Raw genomic sequence first — 19,886 nt, forward strand, 5'->3', positions numbered from 1 at the left:
CATTGTTGTTCTAACTTCCACAACGCATATAAGGCCCTCCCCCGCCCTCCTTTCGGAAAAGCTGACCACGACTCCATTTTGTTGCCCCCTGCCTATAGACCGAAACTAAAACAGGAAGCACCCGAGCTCAGGTCAGTTCAACACTGGTCCGACCAACCACGCTTCCAAGATTGCTTCGATCACGTGGACTGGGATATGTTCCGCATAATGTCGAACAACAACATTGATGAATACGCTGATTCGGTGAGCGAGTTTATTAGCAAGTGCATCGGTGATGTTGTACCCACAGCATCTATTAAAACATTCCCCAACCAGAAACCGTGGATTGATGGCAGCATTCGAGCAAATCTGAAAGTGTGAACCACTGCTTTTAATCAGGGCAAGGTAACCGGAAACATGACCAAATACAAACAGTGTAGCTATTCCCTCCCCAAGGCAATCAAACAAGCTAAGCGTCAGTATAGAGACAAAGTAGAGTTGCAATTCAGCGGCTCAGACACGAGAGGTATGTGGCAGGGTCTACAGTCAATCACGGACTACAAAAGAAAAACCAGCCCAGTCGCGGACCACAATGTCTTGCTCCCAGACAGACTAAACAACTTCTTTGCCCGCTTTGAGGACAACACAGTGCCACTGACACAGCCCGCTACCAAAACCTGCGGGCTCTCCTTCACTGCAGCCAACGTGAGTAAAACATTAAAACGTGTTAGCCCTCGCAAGGCTGCAGACCCAGACGGCATCCCCAACCGCGTCCTCAGAGCATGCGCATACCAGCTGGCTGTTGTGTTTACGGACATATTCAATCAATCCCTACCCCAGTCTGCTATTTCCACATGCTTCAAGAGGGCCACCATTGTTCCTATTCCCAAGAAATCTAAGGTAACTGAGCTAAATGACTACCGCCCGTAGCACTCACTTCCGTCATCATGCAGTGCTTTGAGAGACTAATCAAGGACCATATCACCTCCACCCTACCTGACACCCTAGACCCACTCCAATTTGCTTACCGAACCCAATAGGTCCACAGACGACGCAATCGCAATCACACTGCACACTGCCCTAACCCATCTGGACAAGAGGAATACCTATGTAAGAATGCTGTTCATCGACTACAGCTCAGCATTTAACACCATAGTCCCCTCCAAACTCGTCATTAAGCTCGAGACCCTGGGTCTCAACCCCGCCCTGTGCAACTGGGTCCTGGACTTCCTGACGGGCCGACCCCAGGTGGTGATCTCCACTCCGCTGACCCTCAACACTGGGGCCCCACAAGGGTGCGTTCTCAGCCCTCTCCTGTACTCCCTGTTCACCCACGACTGCGTGGCCATGCATGCCTCCAACTCAATCATCAAGTTTGCAGACGACACTACAGTGATGGGCTTGATTACCAACAACGACGAGGCGGCCTACAGGGAGGAGGTGAGGGCCCTCGGAGTGTGGTGTCAGGAAAATAACCTCACACTCAATGTCAACAAAACAAAGGAGATGATCGTAGACTTCAGGAAACAGCAGAGGGAGCAGCCCCCTATCCACATCGACGGGACAGTAGTGGAAAGGGTGGAAAGTTTTAAATTCCTCGGCGTACACATCACGGACAAACTGAAATGGTCCACCCACACAGACAACGTGGTGAAGAAGACGCATCAGCGCCTCTTCAATCTCAGGAGGCTGAAGAAATGTGGCTTGTCACCAAAAACACTCACAAACTTTTACAGATGCACAATCGAGAGCATCCTGTCGACCCCATTTTGTTGCCCCCTGTCTAAAGACAGACACTAAAACAGGAAGCACCCGAGCTCAGGTCTGTTCAACGCTGGTCCGACCAATCGGATTCCACGCTTCCAAGATTGCTTCGATCACTGGTACGATCACTGTATCACCGCCTGGTACGGAAACTGCTCCGCCCATAACCATAAGGCTCTCCAGAGGGTAGTGAGGTCTGCACAACGCATCACCGGGGGCAAACTACCTGCCCTCCAGGACACCTACACCACCCGATATCACATGAAGGCCAAAAAGATCATCAAGGACAACAACCACCCGAGCCACTGCCTGTTCACCCTGCTATCATCCAGAAGGCGAGGTCAATACAGGTGCATCAAAGCCGGGACCGGGAGACTGAAAAACAGCTTCTATCTCAAGACCATCAGACTGTTAAACATCCATCACTAACAATGAGTGGCTGCTGCCAACATACTGACTCAACCCTAGCCACTTTAATAATGAAAAATTGATCTAATAAAAGTATCACTAGCCACTTTAATAATGGAAAAATGTATGTAATAAAAGTATCACTAGCCACTTTAAACAAAGCCACTTTATATAATGTTTACATACCCTACATTACTCATCTCATATGTATATACTGTACTCTATACCATCTACTGCATCTTGCCTATGCCGTTCGGCCATCACTCATTCATATATTTTTATGTACATATTCTTATTGATTCCTTTACACTTGTGTGTATAAGGTAGTTGTTGTGAAATTGTTAGGTTAGATTACTTGTTAGATATTACTGCATGGCCGGAACTAGAAGCACAAGCATTTCGCTACACTCGCATTAACATCTGCTAACCATGTGTATGTGACAAATAAAATTTGATTTGGTTTGATTTCCCTGTCCTAGAATCGCCCAGGCAGCCCATTGACAATGTATGGGCACTGTACACAATGGTCGTTAATACGATTCCAATCGAGTTTCCCATCTCCTTAAAAGCATCAATTCAATTCAAGGGCTTCATTTGCATGGGAAGAATATGTTAACATTGCCAGAGCAAGTGAAATATATAATAAACAAAAGTGAAATAAACAATAAAAATGTACAGTTAACATTAAACTCACAGAAGTTCCAAAAGAATAAAGACATTTCAAATGTCATATTATCTGTGTATACAGTGTTGTAACGATGTGCAAATAGTTAAAGAACAAAGGGGAAAATAAATGAACATACACCTGGGTTGTATTTACAATGGTGTTTGTTCTTCACTGGATGCCCTTTTCTTGTGGTAACAGGTCACAAATATTGCTGCTGTGATGGCACACTGTGGTGTTTCACCTGGTAGATATGGGAGTTTATCAAAATTGGGTTTGTTTTCAAATTCTTTGTGGATCTGTGTTATCTGAGGGAAATATGTGTCTCTAATATGTGTCTGTGACCACCCCTACACACGCATGGCTAGACCTAAACTCAACATATGTTTCATTAAAAATATATATATATATTCAACCTGAACTGAAAAGACAAAGGACAATGTTGTTTGTACCCATAAAACCCCAACTACATAAAACAATAGAGCTCGAATTTGAGGCTTGCAGTAATTTCATATTTCATTCGTTAACATTAATTAAGGTATCAGTACGCGCACTCCTTGGGGGTACATCCACATAGGATAAAGTAACCTAGTTGTTCTTTGATATTTTTATTTCTTTATTTAACCTTTATTTAACTATATACAGACATTACAGATATACAGACATTGCAGACGAGAATTGTTGGTACACAAAGACTGAGATAAAAATATATATATATATATATATTTTATATAGAGAATTTGTAATAAAGGCAAGTTAGACAAGTCAGACTAAAAATGGTTTTGTTCGATAAATGTGTGTTGCAACAGCGCGCTCTGCCGCTCAAATAACCGAAGACAGTCCAAACATGCTTATGTCATTGCTACTTTTGTATTGGCTGCTTTCATTCACGTGATCAAAACATAATCATGGCGGTCTCCGCTGGAGTTCGGTCGAGCGTGGGACTGACTTTGAGACTTTCTAGAGTTATACCAGATTGTAGCACATGTCCTTTCAACAGGTTGAATAGTTATTTGAATGGTATAGCTAGTTCGTCGAATGTTGATCGTTTTCGGACGTTGAACCGACACTTGCAGACATCCAAAGGTGAGTTGATCGGTTGCTAACTATCGCAGCTACACTTGGATTGCTATCTAACGTTAGCTAATTGTTCAACTTCCATGAAACCAATTCATTTATATCAATTTAGTGCTGGACAGCTGCTAACAAGTTAGTTAGTTATGTCTACGAACATCGTAACTAGGTACTATTAGTAAGGATCCCGAGTGGCGCAGTGGTCTAGGGCACTGCATTTCGATGCTTGAGGTGTCACTACAGACACCCTGGTTCGATTCCAGGCTGTATCACAACCGCCGTGACTGGGAATTGGGAGTCCCAAAGGAATCTGTTACTAAGAATGTTTGATAAGTTGTGTAACTAATCTCCAAAGCTGCAAATTCCCTGTAACTAAGTTGGTCTCAAAGTCAGACAACCCGTAAGAGGATATGGAACTGAACGTCAACGATGTCTTTATTTTCTTTGTGAAGGGCTGTACCACAGTGAGGCGGGTGCAAGTGCAGAAGACCCCCAAGAAGAGGTGTAAGTAACTACCTTGCCAGTGCATCATTTAGCTAGCTATTTAGTTAGTTAGTTAGCTATTTATGTATTTGCAATTTTCACTCCATTACAGTACATACATGGTCAGGCTAGTAACCCTAACCCTTATGCAGACAAACTCAAGGGGATATATATATACATACTTTGTTACTGATTTTCCTTAATGTCATTTGAGTGCATCATGCATTTATCACTTGCATTGTCATTTGTGATCTATGAGTTTTTAATATTGTTGTTTTTGGCCTGCTCTTAGGGTGAATGTGGTGTACATAGATAGATCAGGACAGAGGATTCCAGTGAAGGCCAAAGTGGGAGACAATGCAATGTACCTGGCCCATAGGCACAACATTGAACTGGAAGGTGAGTGCTAATAGGGTTTGTAATGACGTCCTGAGAGAATTCAGGTCAAAAGTTGGTGATTGATTTCTCCATTATTGTATTCATGAAAACAATTTTTTTATTTTATTTAACTAGGCAAGTCAAATTCTTATTTTAGAATGATGGCCTACACCGGCCAAACCCGGACGGCGCTGGGCCAATTGTGCACTGCTCTATGGGATTCCCAATCACGGCCGGTTGTGATACAGCCTGGATTCAAACCAGGGTGTCTAGTGACGCCTCTATCACTGAGACGCACTGCCTTAGACCGCTGCGCCCGGGAGCCACACTTACATCTGGTTTCTTTCTTCCTGTCCATGTGTGATTTTAAGGAGCTTGCGAGGCATCACTAGCTTGCTCAACGTGCCACGTGTATGTGAACAGAGACCATGTCGACAAGCTACCAGAGCCTGACGAAAGGTATGAGATTGTTTTATTATAAAATATGCCATAGTCCATGAGAGCTCATGTCATTGCACGTCTTATGGTTGTACATTGTCCCTGTCAAACGCATACTATAAAAAACTAAACTTTTTTCATTGTCAACAAGACTCTTATAATGCAATGCAAATCAATGGCTTCAATTTGATTCTTCTCATCCCAGAGAGGATGACATGCTGGACATGGCCCCAGCGCTACAGGAGAACTCCAGACTTGGCTGTCAGATCATCCTCACCCAGGAGCTGGAGGGCATCGAGCTTACCCTGCCTAAGGTCACCAGGAACTTCTACGTGGACGGCCATGTTCCCAAACCACACTGAGGACACTACACTCCACACTAGCACCCTACTTAGTGTGAAGCAACGTATTGGGCATGCATTCTAAGTAGTATGCTAGTATGGATGTTGGAACACGGCCCCTCAGGACTGAGTCGTAAGAGAGAAAGAGAGTCGCTTGAAGGATCCCTCCCAAGTCAAGAATGCTCTTACATATCCACATGACTGTGTGACCGAAGACAAAAGCTATATACCAGTCACTGGCTGCATTTAGACAGCGCCCCTGATGGGATTGGTCAAAAGACCAATTAGTGGAAAAAATATCAGAATTGGGCTGCCTGTGTAAACGCAGCCTCTGAAGTGTGTTGTATTTGGCTCACACTGAAAGTAATGCTGATTGTGGAAGAGTTAGATGGTTTTCAGCATTCATGTATAGAAGAGTTCTCAGGCCAAGATTGAGATGTCTATCAAACTGTTCAATGTCACAAACAGTTCTATGTTTCATAGTAACCTGAGTCAGCATTTCAGAAAGGCCTGTTGTCATTGCTACGCAAATAACTTTGTCCTTGAATAGAACATTCCATGTTACAACTCATTTACAAAGGTCAACATACACACATCTCAGGTGGAGCTTCCAAATAGTCTTGTCTCTACAATAACAGCACTCGCATACAGCTAATGAACAGGATGTTATGTGTACGTATACATAGTTTTCACCATTATATCTACTTTTGGCCAGTATCTAGGAATTTTACTGATGTGGGTGTGTGGTGACTAGTCAAGACCTTAACAAGCCCATCCACAACACTGAAAGCCCTTTCCCTACATCAAGCCTGTCAGGAATCATTAACTGTCTCTGATATAGCACTTTTGCAGTGTGTTTTGTAAGCAGAGGGCAGCTTGAGATCGATTGGAATGGAAAGGGTTGAATCTGTTAGATAACTGATGATGCCAAGGAGATACTTGGGCTGCATTCACACAGGCAGCCTCATTTTGATATTTTTTCCAATCACAGATCGTTGCACATCAAAGCTGATCTGATTGGTCAAAATGCAGCCTAAACCATTTTAAACTGACAGATGCATTTTGTCCAATTCCCAAGTCATTTCTGTTTCTGTCCATCCATACCCAGTAATGATTTGCCTTGTCAATTCACCGTTAGTAGTCTCATAACTGTCCATCAAAAAACACCTGTATCCAGTATTAGTTGGCTCCTTTATGAACCTGGAATGCTTTCACTTGTACTGTAATTAATGTCTGTCATACGCACAAAACGTGTAGGTGTATTATGTATATATGGTATATCTCAAATTTGCAAGTCTATTTTAGATTTGTGCAATAAAAATACCAAAAGTTTGTACTAGTCTGTCTTAAGCCTTATGCTTTTTAAAAACCACACTGAAGGCAATTGAACACCACAAGTGCAGTATTCAACACCAGTCCTTTGAGAGCAGTTTAAATCCTCAAAACCCAGGAAATGGAAACCAATTGCATAGTCGACCATTTAGCAATATCATACAAGGGTCAAGAAAACCACCTCTGGCCCTTTGAGGACTGACTTTGAATACCACTGCTAAAATGGCTGCGTTTAGGCAGCCCAATTCAGATAATTGGTCTTTTGACCCATCACAGATCTTTTCCCGAGCTGATCTGATGGGTCAAAACGCCAATTAGCGAAAAATGATCAGAATTGAGCTGCCTTTCTAAACAGCCAATGTGTCACTGCTAAATACTGATACATTGTATTTGTTTTGTGTGGGAGATCATTTTAAATGGTTCAAGATAAAGCATCGCTAGTCAAAGTCAACAGTAGACCTACAATTTATACCAAGAACCTCACTTCACGTGTTTTGTAATGGATGGCTATTCGTACAAAGCATTACTAGCCTATTTACCTGTATGTAAAAACGTTTTATATATATATATACAGAAGAAACCGAGACGCCACAAGGCCAACAATTCGGGAAAATCCAGAACGCAAATCACTCAACCCACACTTTTATGTGTTTATGCAGGTCAATCAACTTCAATCACAGACATCTGTGGCATCCTGTAGGCCCAACAACAAATGCATTGCGGTAACGTGACTGTCAATTTCCTGAAGCTAGTGATCAAATTGGGGGAAATAACTTGTCATCTCTCTCAAGACCGACTCAGTGAGAAAACCAAGGGTGAGTCTGCATGTTGGCCCTGATCGCCTTGGTAAGAGACAACCGTGATCACCAACGTGATCAGGGCATTACATAATCAAACGATTGAACTCGATAGTTTCAATAACTTTAATCCGATCGATCACAGGGATCTCATAATTCGATTTTTTTATTTAAATACTTAACATTTTCTAAGGTAGGATGTGGAGATATTGTGTGGCAGAAAAGTTCGTATTCAAACGCACAGCCTCAGTGTGCCCTCAGACTAAACAGTGAGCTCGAGCAAGACGTGTCATCCTCTTTCAGGACGTTAATCAAATAGTAGAATGCAGATGATTACGTTTTGAGGAGAAATTCATACAATTTGACAAAGTAAGTGTGATCAATAGGCTATATCGTGTTAGTTAATGTCATTGTAGGCTTACTCATTATTTGCTAAAGGTTTGTTGGGCCATTAATTCTAGCTCTGCTCACGAAGCTAATTTGATTTTGACAGCTAATTCAGACTGTTCTAGAAGTTAAGAGTAGTAGGGTACTAATAGGCTACTTTACAGTCTTTTTAGCTTGAATTATTATAGTACAATGAAATCAACTATCAAGTATAATCATTTATTGTAATTTGTAAGTATTTGTTTTTATTTAGGAAGTGTGTGTGTGTGTGTGTGTGTGTGTGTGTGTACCGGTAAAAAGTTTTAAACACCTAGTCATTCAAGTGTTTCTTTATTTTTTACTATTTTCTACATTGTAGAATAAAGTGAAGACATCAAAACTATGAAATGACACATTGAATCATGTAGTAACCCAAAAAGTCTTAAACAAATCAAAATATATTTGAAATTCTTCAAATAGCCTCCCTTTGCCTTGATGACAGCTTTGCACACTCTTGGCATTCTCTCAACCAGAGAGAATGCTTCATGAGGAATGCTTTTCCAACAGTCTTGAAGGAGTTCCCACATATGTTGAGCACCTGTTGGCTGTTTTTCCTTCACTCTGCGGTCTGACTCATCCCAAAACGTCTCAATTTGCAGAACTCCATCACTCTACTTCTTGGTCAAATAGCCCTTAAACACCCTGGAGGTGGGTGTCGTTGTCCTGTTGAAAAACAAACAATAGACCCCCTAAGTGCAAACCAGATGGGATGGTGTATCACTGCAGAATGCTGTGGTAGCCATGCTGGTTAAGTGTGCCGTGAATTCTAAATAAATCACAGACAGTGTCACCAGCATAGCACCTATTCCTCCATGCTTCACGTTGGGAACCACACAAGTGGAGATCATCCTTTTAACCTAGTCTATGTCTCAAAGACACGACAGTTGGAACCAAAAAACTCAAATTTGGACTCATCAGCCCTAAGAACAGATTTCCACCGGTCTAATGTCCATTGCTTGTGTTTCTTGGCCCAAGCAAGTCTTCTTATTATTGGTGGCCTTTAGTAGTGGTTTCTTTGCAGCAATTCGACCATGAAGGCCTGATTTTCACAGCCTCCTCTGAACAGTTGATGTTGAGATGTGTCTGTGACTTGAATGCTGTGAAGCATTTATTTGGGCTGCAATCTGAGGTGCAGTTAACTCTAATGAGCTTATTCTCTGCAGCAGAGGTAACTCTGGGTCTTTCATGTGGCGGTCCTCATGAGAGCCAGTTTCATTATAATGCTTGATGGTTTTTGTGACTGCACGTAAAGAAACTTTCAAAGTTCTTGAACATTTCCATACTGGCCTTCATGTCTTCAAGTAATGATGGACTGTCGTTCCTCTTTGCTTATTTGAGCTGTTTTTCCATTATATGGACTTGGTCTTTTACCAAATAGGGCAAACTTCTGTATACCAACCCTACCTTGTCACAACACAACTGATTGGCTCAAAAGCATTAAGAACGAAAGAAATTCCGGAAATGAACTTTTAAGGCACACCTGTTAATTGAAATGCATTCCAGGTGACTACATCGTGAAGCTGGTTGAGAGACTGCCAATAGTGTGCAAAGCTGTCATCAAGGCAAAGGGTGGCTATTTGAAGAATCTCAAATATAAAATATATTTTGATATGTTTAACCCTTTGGTTACTACATGATTCCATATGTGTTATTTCATAGTTTTGATGTCTTCACTATTATTCTACGATGTAGAAAATATTAAAAATCAAGAAAGAAAATCCTTGAATGAGTAGGTGTGTCCAAAATTTTTTACTGGTACTGTTTTCTTTCCACAATATGGGCACATCAACATGAGCACAGGAGCCATTTACAGACCAGGCAGCCAAGGGACCATGGAAGATCCGGACACCCAGGAGGGCCTGCAGGTGTGTGTGCTGTGCTTGAGGTGGGTCAATATTATCTCAGTGTGTGGTTGAGTCTTCTTTCTTTTATTTTTCTTCAGGTGACCCAGTCCACTATCCTCTACCTCATCCAAGAAGCTTCCAAGCTAGCAACTCCCACCCCTGTCCACAACCGCTCTGTAGACTCAAAGCCTAAGACTTTACCTGTATCAAATGAAAGGTCTAAAAAGAATCAAGTGTCTGATCATAGACCTTCTCCTCCTCAGCACAGTTCCTCTCTCATGAGACTTCATAACCAGCCAAAAGATGACTTAGAACAATGTAGGAGACATACGAACTCAGTCCTGCCCAGCCGTCATAGTAGCAGCAGTCCGTGGGAGTTGATGAGCCTGATCAACATGCAGTGTGAGAGACTCCTCCAGTCAGATGACCAAGAGGGAACCTCATCTAGGGCTCAGTTGGTTCCTATAGACTCTGACGATCATCCTCCTGAAGGTGTGGGGTACAGTAAGAACACTGTCGCTGTCTGCCCCACTCTAGTCAGTACCAGAGGGGATTCTCCCCATCCGCATGTCGGGTCCAGGGGAGAGATGGGGGAGTTGGGTGGAGGTGGTTATTGCTCACCCATATGTCCAGGTACCAGTTCTCAGACATCACCGGATGTCAATGGCAGCGACAAAACTAAACCTGGTGTGGGAGCTTCAGACTCTGAGGTTGTAACGAACAAAGAAACAGGAGCCACATTTTGTCTTAACGGTGATGGATTGTCTGTGAGTGAAGAAAGCAGAAGGGTCCCCTGTGCCTTAGTCCAAGATGACAACACAGTGAAGGAGGTCCGTCCTGAGGCAAAAGACGGGCTGTCAGTTAAACATCCGTCTGTGTCATATATAAACCTGTTTGGGCAAACGCTTGTCCACAAAGTAGCTACAATTATGGATGCAGCAAGTCTGTCGTCTCCCTCCGTAGACACCATGACATGCTTACATCCAGGCCCAGAAGAGCTGAACCTTAACATGACCCTGGACTTCAACTCAAACATATGTTTTACCTTTGACCCCAAGGAAGACATGCCACCAGCCCCAAACTCCTCTTATAATACTATGTTGCTCATATTGAACAGTGAAGCAGGGTCTGTGAATGTGAACGAAAAGTCAGTACAAGATGGCAGTTTTGCAGGCGTCAAAGCAGAGCTCAACGAAAGCTCCATGGAAGAGAACACAGACACAGTACAAGATGCCAGTATTATTGCAGACTCTCCGTTGGACCTCACCCAAAGGTGCAGGGACTTGGAGGATGACATGGGCACTATCCCCGCAGCCCCCCAGTCTCCCTCTCTGTCTGACCCCATGTGGAGGTCCACCAAGGCCCCTAGGAAGCAGCTCCGTCCCAGCCGGAGTGTGGATGTTGGAGACCCAGACTTCCAGGGAGTGACGTTCCGGATGCAGACGGAGCTGGACGACAGCAGGGAGCAGTGTCGCCTTCTCATCACCTCCAAGAAGTACAGGTATGGTTGATGTCAGAGTGCTTTGCTCTTTCTCCCCATAACTCAAAAACGTGTATTATATTATTTAGCGCTGCCGTAATAAAATGGATTATATGAAATTCAGTTTGTATGTCACAAATTTCCCTATGCAGTATATTGTTGTAAAATATCTCACAATGTGTGTGTGTGTGTGTGTCCTAGTGAAGAGCTCTCTAGTGGTCCGACCAGGAGGTCACTGAGAGCAGGCAGGTCCCGTTCATCCCAGAGTTCCATGAGGACCAGCAGCTCTGAAGAGAGCGACCCCTCCTCCAGTGACTACCAATCTCTATCACTCTTCACCGGGAGGGGGCGCCACTACTGCACAAAACAATACCAGCACCGTAGAAATAGGCAGAACACTACACTCTTAGAAAAAGGGTTCATGAGAGGTTAATTGCAGGGATGTTTTGTGTAGAACTATTTCTACTCCAGTAATCCAGGAGGGGTACCATTACGACACAAATCCAAACACTTTAACTAGAACCATAGACAGGTGGAATACATTTGATGAGGGGAGATTTAATGGAGGTATTTTGGGAAACGGCTGTGTAAACATCCTAAGACTTTAATGAGTAACGTAGTGTACAGTGTTGAGGGCAGGGTTGCGAGATCAGGTTGTGCTTTGGCACTCCCACTCACCGTGCACCTAGAAAGAAAACCGAATGAGAGAGAAGCCGCATACTGAGTCATGGAAACATGTCATTTCATTATTCTACAACATATATTTAGGAGGATTAGGCACAAGGCCTGTTTGTTTGTACTGATAGCCACTCCTTTCTCCTCCCCATCAGAGAATAAGATCTGTGCCTCTTGCTGCACCATGAAGACTCCTCTGTGGCGAGATGCTGAGGATGGTACCCCGCTGTGTAACGCCTGTGGAATAAGGTGAGTCACGTTAAATACAGTGCATTATCAAGCATATCGTCACGGCCCAGAGTTTCTCCTGGTCAGGTCACGTGGCCATGAACTCTGACCCTGTGGTTATAGTAAATGGTGACAGTGACGTAGATGGTTTGATGATCACAATATTGCATAACTCTGTATGTGAGCAGAATTAGAACTTGAAGGACACGTAAGGCCATCAATCACTGTGACCTACAGTTGAAGTTGGAAGTTTACATACACTTAGGTTGAAGTCATTAAAACTCGTTTTTCAACCACTCTACACATTTCTTGTTAACAAACTAAAGTTTTGGCAAGTCTGTTAGGCATCTACTTTGTGCAGACACAAGTCATTTTTCCAACAATTGTTTACAGACAGATTATTTCACTGTATCACAATTCCAGTGGGTTAGAAGTTTACATACACTAAGTTGACTGCCTTTTAAACAGATTGGAAAATTCCGTAAAATGATGTGATGGCTTTAGAAGCTTCTGATAGGTTAATTGGTATAATTTGAGTCAATTGGAGGTGTACCTGTGGATGTATTTCAAGGCCTACCTTCCAACTCAGTGCCTCTTTGCTTGACATCATGGGAAAATCAAAAGAAATCAGCCAAGAACTCAGAATTGTTTTTGTAGACCTCCACAAGTCTGGTTCATCCTTGGGAGCAATTTCCAAATGCCTGAAGGTACCACGTTCATCTGTACAAACAATAGTACGCAAATCTAAACATCATGGGACCACGCAGCCGTCATACTGATCAGAAAGGAGACGTGTTCTGTCTCCTAGAGATGAATGTACTTTATTGCGAAAAGTGCAAATCAATCCCTGAACAACAGCAAAGGACCTTGTGAAGATGCTGGAGGAAACAGGTACAAAAGTATCTATATCCACAGTAAAAGAAGTCCTATATCGGCATAACCTGAAAGGCCGCTCAGCAAGGAAGAAGCCACTGCTCCAAAACTGCCATTAAAAAAGCCAAACTACAGTTTGCAACTGCACATGGGGACAAAGATTGTACTTTTTGGAGAAATGTCCTCTGGTCTGATGAAACAAAAATGGAACTGTTTGGCCATAATGACCATTGTTATGTTTGGAGGAAAAAGGGGAGGTTTGCAAGCCGACGAACACCATCCCATCCGTGAAGCACGGAGTTGGCGTCATCATGTTGTGGAGGCGCTTTGCTTCAGGAGGGACAGGTGCACTTCACAAAGTAGTTAGCTCCATGAGGAAGGGAAATTATTTGGATATAAAGAAGCAACATCTCAAGACATCAGTCAGGAAGTTAAAGCTTGGTCGCAAATGGGTCTTCCAAATGGACAAGCATACTTCCAAAGTTGTCCAAAATGCCTTAAGGACAACAAAGTCAAGGTATTGGAGTGGCTAGCTCAAAACCCTGACCTCAATCCTATAGAAGATTTGTGGGCAGAACTGAAAAAGTGTGCGAACAAGGAGGCCTACAAACCTGACTCGGTTACATCAGCTCTGTCAGGAGGAACAGGCCAAAATTCACCCAACTTATTGTGGGAAGCTTGTGGAAGGCTACCCGAAACGTTTGACCCAAGTTAAACAATTTAAAGGCAATGCTCCCAAAATACTAATTGAGTGTATGTAAACTTCTGACCCACTGGGAATGTGATGAAAGAAATAAAAGCTGAAAGAAATAATTCTCTACTACTATTCTGACCTTTCACATTCTTAAAATAAAGTGGTGATCCTAACTGACCTAAGACAGGGAATTTTTACTAGGATTAAATGTCAGGAATTGTGAAACTGAGTTTAAATGTATTTGGCTAAGGTGTATGTAAACTTCCGACCTCAATTGTATATCCCCTGTTATTCTCCTCCATGTCTACTTACTCCTCAGGTATAAGAAGTACAAGGTACGCTGTCTGCAGTGTTGGCACATCCCTAGGAAGGAGGGCAACTCCAACTCGCGCTGCTTCAAATGTGGAAACTTATCACGGCTGGCTACGTCCCACCGCAAGCACTCTGCCTTGTAGGGGAAGGGAACACATTTAGGCCTTGGCATGAGGTCCTAGACACTGATACCACAAACAGTCCCCCTCCAGGTACATGGTAATTGGCCACACCTCCTGACTTTGACTCGTGGAGTTATTTGATCATTTATTGCATCACATACTGTCATAGTGTGTCACGGTGTTGGCTGAGCCATGGTGAGTCAGTCTGACGGGTCTGGCTGCTTTTAGCACTGTAGCGTGCGCTTGTCACTTTAGGAAGAAAGAGTTCAAATGAAGAACAGTCTCCTGCTTGGAGGCTGTGTCTGACAATAGACTGTCTGTCTGAAATGACCCTGACCAAAGTAGTGCACTATACAGGGAATTTGGAGTCTCTGGCCAAAGGTAGTGCACTTTTGGGACTAAGGACCCATGGCTCTGGCCAAAGACGGTGCCCTGCTTTACTGGGAATAGGTAGCCATTTTGGACTGTTTACTCTCCTTGTTTACTAGGCTTGACATTGGTGCTATCCAGTTTGTATGTTACATTAAGTTCAATTAATTTGAGTGATATATTATCTGTTCTTGTTTAGTTTATTATTATTTTTTTCTATTTGGTTGTTTCTGGACTGCCCTTAGCATTAACTGGCTGGATTAGAGATGAAGCAATTCCTTATCTTGACTGTTTCCTGTAAACAAATCAAAATAAACGTTTGTGTTAGTGTGTACTACACTTTTGGGTTTGGTGTGCATAAAATTTGTGGTAACATATCTTATTCGGTTTGTTTTCATTTAATCTCTCAACCCTCTGAATGTGTGTGCCTACGACTTGGTCTAGAATGAGGAATATGAATTGATGCGGAACCATATTCAAACTGATTTGTGAGAATTGCTTCAGGGATGTTTCTATGCTTAAATTAAATGCAATTAGTGGGACTTTAAAATGTATCAAAATAAGAAAGATGCAAATTTACTATCAGACACTGCTGCAGCAGGGTTGAATACATGACCTGGCCTGTGCATTATTTTGTGCCGGTAGTGAAACGGCCCTTCTTCTTTTGCCGATGTGTCTTTTTCCAAATCAGAAAAGTGCATAATCCGTTCTGAAATAATAACCACACAGTATTAGCCATGTGCTTGGCCACCCACTTGCGTTATCTGCTGGAAATATTGGAATTCTCATAAAGTATTTAGTATAGACCCGTTTTAAATTAAAATCTGTCTACTGCTAGCTTGTCTTTCACATGTACAGATAAGTGGCCTAACCTAATCATAACATTTAGTTAAATCATATATTATTCGTTATAGCTGGCCATAAATGTAATGGAAAGAATGGCTAATACATGATGAACTTTAATTGATTATACAATATCGAGCTAGCTAGTGTCTTTAACACCCTTATAATGTTTATGCATTACTGCAGAGACCACACGTAAAAGCGCAGCAGGTGTGCGTGCTCTGGCACCGACGTCATTTTGTCCTAGCTCTCTAGTTCAGTGCTTCTTCATCCATTTCTCCTTTCAGAAAACAATACATTTTTAACCATATTTGACTCTCAAGTGAAATAAAAGCCATCATAAAAGGATGCTCTGGATCGAGAACTGGGTAGGATTGGCATTTGTTGTGGGAGACCGATTCTATTCAAATAAAAGGCTGTAGGTATTCAATAATGGTTTTACAAATGGGAAAACGGGATATATTCTTGAGTCCTGTTATCTGTTAAACGTGTCGAAGAAAACTGACAATAGTTCACCCATCAAATGATTACAATCGGACTTCTGATTTGAGTACAAAGTGAATTTCTATTGAGTGTATGACAACAAGCCCCAAAGACTGTGTCCTAATGTGCCATTGTGTGTTGGACATAAAGTTGTCTAATGGCCTATGCTTTATTCCATACGTTAGTTCTCTCCAAGATCAAAAACACGTTTGTAGGCCTAATGGTTGTTGTGACTGCTTGTGATGGATGTTTACGTTAGTAAGTCTTTGTCGTAATTATTTTCAGGACTGAGGAGGAAGAGCAGCAGGAGGAGGGGGGTGAAAAGTATTTTGGTGCAGCTGGGTTTTCTTTTTCTTTTTTGTTAATGAAAAGCGAAGAGGCAGGAGGCAGGCCCGTCGCGTGTGTCGGCTCTGGCTGGTGTCCGACCCGAGGCTCATCATCTCGCCTGTTGGCGCATGCAGGTGGCACCGGACCCGCGAGAGGATTATGACCCTGGAAGGAGAGCTCGAACTCATGGAGAGGGCAGATGCCGACGTGGATGGAAAAGGGAACAAAGCTACACGGAACGAGGGGTATGTATCATTAACCAAAGAAGACGGGGCCGATTTGGAGCAGCAAGGCGCTGCGTCCTTGTCTCCAAAACAGCCAGCGAAGGATACGGAGGATGAGGGTGAATTTACGCCGAACTGCACAGAGAGAATCGCTGCCTCGGTGAAACCTCCGTACTCCTACATCGCTCTTATCACCATGGCAATCCTCCAGAGCCCGAAGAAAAGACTGACTCTCTCGGAGATATGTGACTTCATCAGCCAGCGCTTCACGTATTACGGGGAGAGGTTCCCGGCGTGGCAGAACTCCATCCGCCACAACTTGTCCCTCAACGACTGCTTCGTCAAAATGCCCCGGGAGCCCGGTAACCCCGGAAAGGGGAACTACTGGACGTTAGACCCTATGTCGTCTCATATGTTCGAGAACGGGAGCTTCCTACGGCGGAGGAAACGTTTCAAACGGCAGAATTACCGATTTGGGATGATGGACACCCGGTGCCCGCTCGAGCGCAGCAGCATGCTCCCTGGATTTTCGTTCTACGGGACGAACGGAATAGGGCCGTGTCATTTTCAGGTACCCGGTTTGGAATTGTACCGTCACTTGGGCATCGAACATCATTCTGTTTCTAACCAAAGCATCCCACCAGTGAGCAGCATCTTGCCCGCGCTCTCCTCACTTCTATCAAGGAATTCGAACGTTGTCCAAAAGACATTTCTTCCACATCCGTCTCTTAGCTTTGAGAATTTCGAAACGACGCGCCGCTCAGCCTCGACAGTGGGCCAAGCTTTGGTCCCCGGATCTTCATTTCTGTCCCCGGCTTCGCTCCATTCAATGGGCGCTCCGCATCTCTGGAGCTTTCATCCCGAGTACCACAAACTACGCTCTCTCCCCACCTCCAGCCGTATAGCAAATGAACTCTTGCAGCAACTTGGTGACAAATAGCTTAATCAATAGTGTTTTCTGTATTGACGAGGATTCATCAGGGAAAACCACCTTTCATAGATTTGTATCTATTCAATTAAACAAATGCTTCAAATGAAAAAAATATGTTTTAAAGATGTGTCAATTGAGTCAACATTTTTAACAATGTTAGTGACCAACCCCAAAAATATGTTTTAAAGATGTGTCAATTGAGTCAACATTTTTAACAATGTTAGTGACCAACCCCAAAAATATGTTTTAAAGATGTGTCAATTGAGTCAACATTTTTAACAATGTTAGTGACCAACCCCAAAAATATGTTTTAAAGATGTGTCAATTGAGTCAACATTTTTAACTATGTTAGTGACCAACCCCAAAAATATGTTTTAAAGATGTGTCAATTGAGTCAACATTTTTAACTATGTTAGTGACCAACCCCAAAAATATGTTTTAAAGATGTGTCAATTGAGTCAACATTTTTAACAATGTTAGTGACCAACCCCAAAAATATGTTTTAAAGATGTGTCAATTGAGTCAACATTTTTAACAATGTTAGTGACCAACCCCAAAAATATGTTTTAAAGATGTGTCAACATTTTTCAATTGAGTCAACATTTTTAACAATGTTAGTGACCAACCCCAAAAATATGTTTTAAAGATGTGTCAATTGAGTCAACATTTTTAACAATGTTAGTGACCAACCCCAAAAATATGTTTTGAAGATGTGTCAATTGAGTCAACATTTTTAACAATGTTAGTGACCAACCCCAAAAATATGTTTTAAAGATGTGTCAATTGAGTCAACATTTTTAACAATGTTAGTGACCAACCCCAAAAATATGTTTTGAAGATGTGTCAATTGAGTCAACATTTTTAACAATGTTAGTGACCAACCCCAAAAATATGTTTTAAAGATGTGTCAATTGAGTCAACATTTTTAACAATGTTAGTGACCAACCCAAAAAAATATGTTTTAAAATATGTTTTAAAAGATGACCAACCCCAAAAATATGTTTTAAAGATTGTCAATTGAGTCAACATTTTTAACAATGTTAGTGACCAACCCCAAAAATATGTTTTGAAGATGTGTCAATTGAGTCAACATTTTTAACAATGTTAGTGACCAACCCCAAAAATATGTTTTAAAGATGTGTCAATTGAGTCAACATTTTTAACAATGTTAGTGACCAACCCCAAAAATATGTTTTAAAGATGTGTCAATTGAGTCAACATTTTTAACAATGTTAGTGACCAACCCCAAAAATATGTTTTAAAGATGTGTCAATTGAGTCAACATTTTTAACAATGTTAGTGGCCAACCCCAAAAATATGTTTTGCAATATAAATGTTTGAGGCCTATATTTTGTGTAAATAAGCACTTTATAATTACATGTTTTCATTTGATTTATAACGACATTTGGCAACATCATTAATTGTAATGTTGAAAACAACACTGAATTTAAAAAAAATCAAATTGAACATGTCAGATTTATTATACAACTGCTCTTGATTCACTAACGCAGAACCTCTCCGAATTAGCCTAATCTCCCAAATGTGCCAATCTTGCCAGTGGCAAATGTAATCTCTATACTTTGACAATGTTATATTTGGCCTTATTTATCTTTAAGGCGAAGTTTGTTTTCCTACACTGTGGAATCAAAAACACACAAAATATTTGGAGCGCAAACAATGTGGAGCCCTGAAACATAAAACCACACGTTTTCAATCGCCTTTTATTTTGAAAGGTGCCTGGTCTCATTTTTGTTAAAGTTGACCATATTTGGTTTGATTGACTGGCGTTATAATTTTACAAATTATCATTTGAAAATGTTTCATTCAGTAGCTTAATTTCTGCTACATTTGGACATGCCTGCGTGGCAGAAAATATGAGCTTCACCTTCTTGGGCACGCGAGTGTAAACCGTTTAAATGTGACGACATTGAGTTTATTTTATTTTACTCTTCGTGTCAACGTGTGATTGATTTCTACATATATATATTTTTTAAAATGTGTAATGTATATGCAAGATCTCACAGTGCACACACACATCTGCCCATTCTTCATCTCTCGATCGAGTTTCTCTGTATGCGCGTGTGTGTGTGAATCGGTGCGTGTCCTGCACCCCTACATGTGTTAGAAGGCATTCCACAGTCAAAACGAACGCCTTCGTATTATAAAGGCCTACAGTTCCAAATCCGGCACGCTAAATAAGTTATGAAACATCTGTTTGTTCTGTAATGTTGCTACACGATTAACCAGACGCATCTAGAGAGATCCAGCCTACATTAAACATCACATTGTTATATTGAGTGTAATGTGCAGTTGTTTACTTCAATGTAGCCAATATTTGTCTGTGTCTATAGATTCTGTGTGCTGCATAGTTCGTTTTGTCTTGGACTTGGGCTTTAG

At 42.1% G+C, this 19,886-nt stretch overlaps 3 protein-coding genes across 8 annotated transcripts; all 3 read left to right on the top strand.

Moving 5' to 3' along the window:
- Window positions 1-3,697: 3,697 nt before the first annotated feature.
- Window positions 3,698-6,861, top strand: LOC121846008 (ferredoxin-2, mitochondrial-like). The gene is made up of 5 exons (XM_042318712.1): window positions 3,698-3,901; window positions 4,342-4,393; window positions 4,665-4,771; window positions 5,122-5,209; window positions 5,394-6,861. Exons 1-5 carry the CDS (start codon window positions 3,724-3,726, stop codon window positions 5,548-5,550), a joined length of 582 nt encoding a protein of 193 aa, XP_042174646.1. The 5' UTR covers window positions 3,698-3,723; the 3' UTR covers window positions 5,551-6,861.
- Window positions 6,862-7,208: 347 nt separating this feature from the next.
- LOC112247971 (zinc finger GATA like protein 1) lies at window positions 7,209-15,020 on the top strand. 6 transcript variants are annotated; one of them, XM_024416791.2, is made up of 7 exons: window positions 7,209-7,402; window positions 7,521-7,676; window positions 9,885-9,969; window positions 10,197-11,429; window positions 11,610-11,719; window positions 12,239-12,332; window positions 14,198-15,020. In XM_024416791.2, the coding sequence occupies exons 2-7, from the start codon at window positions 7,574-7,576 to the stop codon at window positions 14,331-14,333; spliced, it is 1,761 nt and encodes a 586-aa protein (XP_024272559.2). In that variant the 5' UTR covers window positions 7,209-7,402; window positions 7,521-7,573; the 3' UTR covers window positions 14,334-15,020. The 6 variants fall into 6 exon arrangements, with proteins under 6 accessions (XP_024272559.2, XP_024272557.2, XP_024272555.2 ...); XM_024416789.2 differs by having other exon boundaries at window positions 7,212-7,402; window positions 7,521-7,707; window positions 9,885-9,949; window positions 10,027-11,429; XM_024416787.2 differs by having other exon boundaries at window positions 7,213-7,402; window positions 9,885-9,949; window positions 10,027-11,429.
- A 1,112-nt stretch (window positions 15,021-16,132) lies between these two features.
- On the top strand, window positions 16,133-17,787 carry LOC112247967 (forkhead box protein D1). The gene has a single exon (XM_024416783.2). It carries the CDS (start codon window positions 16,494-16,496, stop codon window positions 17,496-17,498), a length of 1,005 nt encoding a protein of 334 aa, XP_024272551.1. The 5' UTR covers window positions 16,133-16,493; the 3' UTR covers window positions 17,499-17,787.
- The last annotated feature ends 2,099 nt before the right edge of the window (window positions 17,788-19,886 follow it).

The sequence above is a fragment of the Oncorhynchus tshawytscha genome, unplaced genomic scaffold, assembly GCF_018296145.1.
Source record: "Oncorhynchus tshawytscha isolate Ot180627B unplaced genomic scaffold, Otsh_v2.0 Un_contig_4934_pilon_pilon, whole genome shotgun sequence".
In the NCBI taxonomy this organism is placed as follows: domain Eukaryota; kingdom Metazoa; phylum Chordata; class Actinopteri; order Salmoniformes; family Salmonidae; genus Oncorhynchus; species Oncorhynchus tshawytscha.

Coding starts and splice junctions, on each gene's coding strand:
- LOC112247971 (XM_024416787.2), top strand. CDS start 7,574: ATGCATTGCGGTAACGTGACTGTCAATTTCCTGAAGCTAGTGATCAAA. Junction 7,677..9,884: donor ACTCAGTGAGAAAACCAAGG/GTGAGTCTGCAT, acceptor ACATGAGCACAG/GAGCCATTTACAGACCAGGC. Junction 11,720..12,238: donor AGAGAGCGACCCCTCCTCCA/GTGACTACCAAT, acceptor CCTCCCCATCAG/AGAATAAGATCTGTGCCTCT.
- LOC112247967 (XM_024416783.2), top strand. CDS start 16,494: ATGACCCTGGAAGGAGAGCTCGAACTCATGGAGAGGGCAGATGCCGAC.
- LOC121846008 (XM_042318712.1), top strand. CDS start 3,724: ATGGCGGTCTCCGCTGGAGTTCGGTCGAGCGTGGGACTGACTTTGAGA. Junction 3,902..4,341: donor ACACTTGCAGACATCCAAAG/GTGAGTTGATCG, acceptor TTCTTTGTGAAG/GGCTGTACCACAGTGAGGCG. Junction 4,772..5,121: donor GCACAACATTGAACTGGAAG/GTGAGTGCTAAT, acceptor TGTGATTTTAAG/GAGCTTGCGAGGCATCACTA.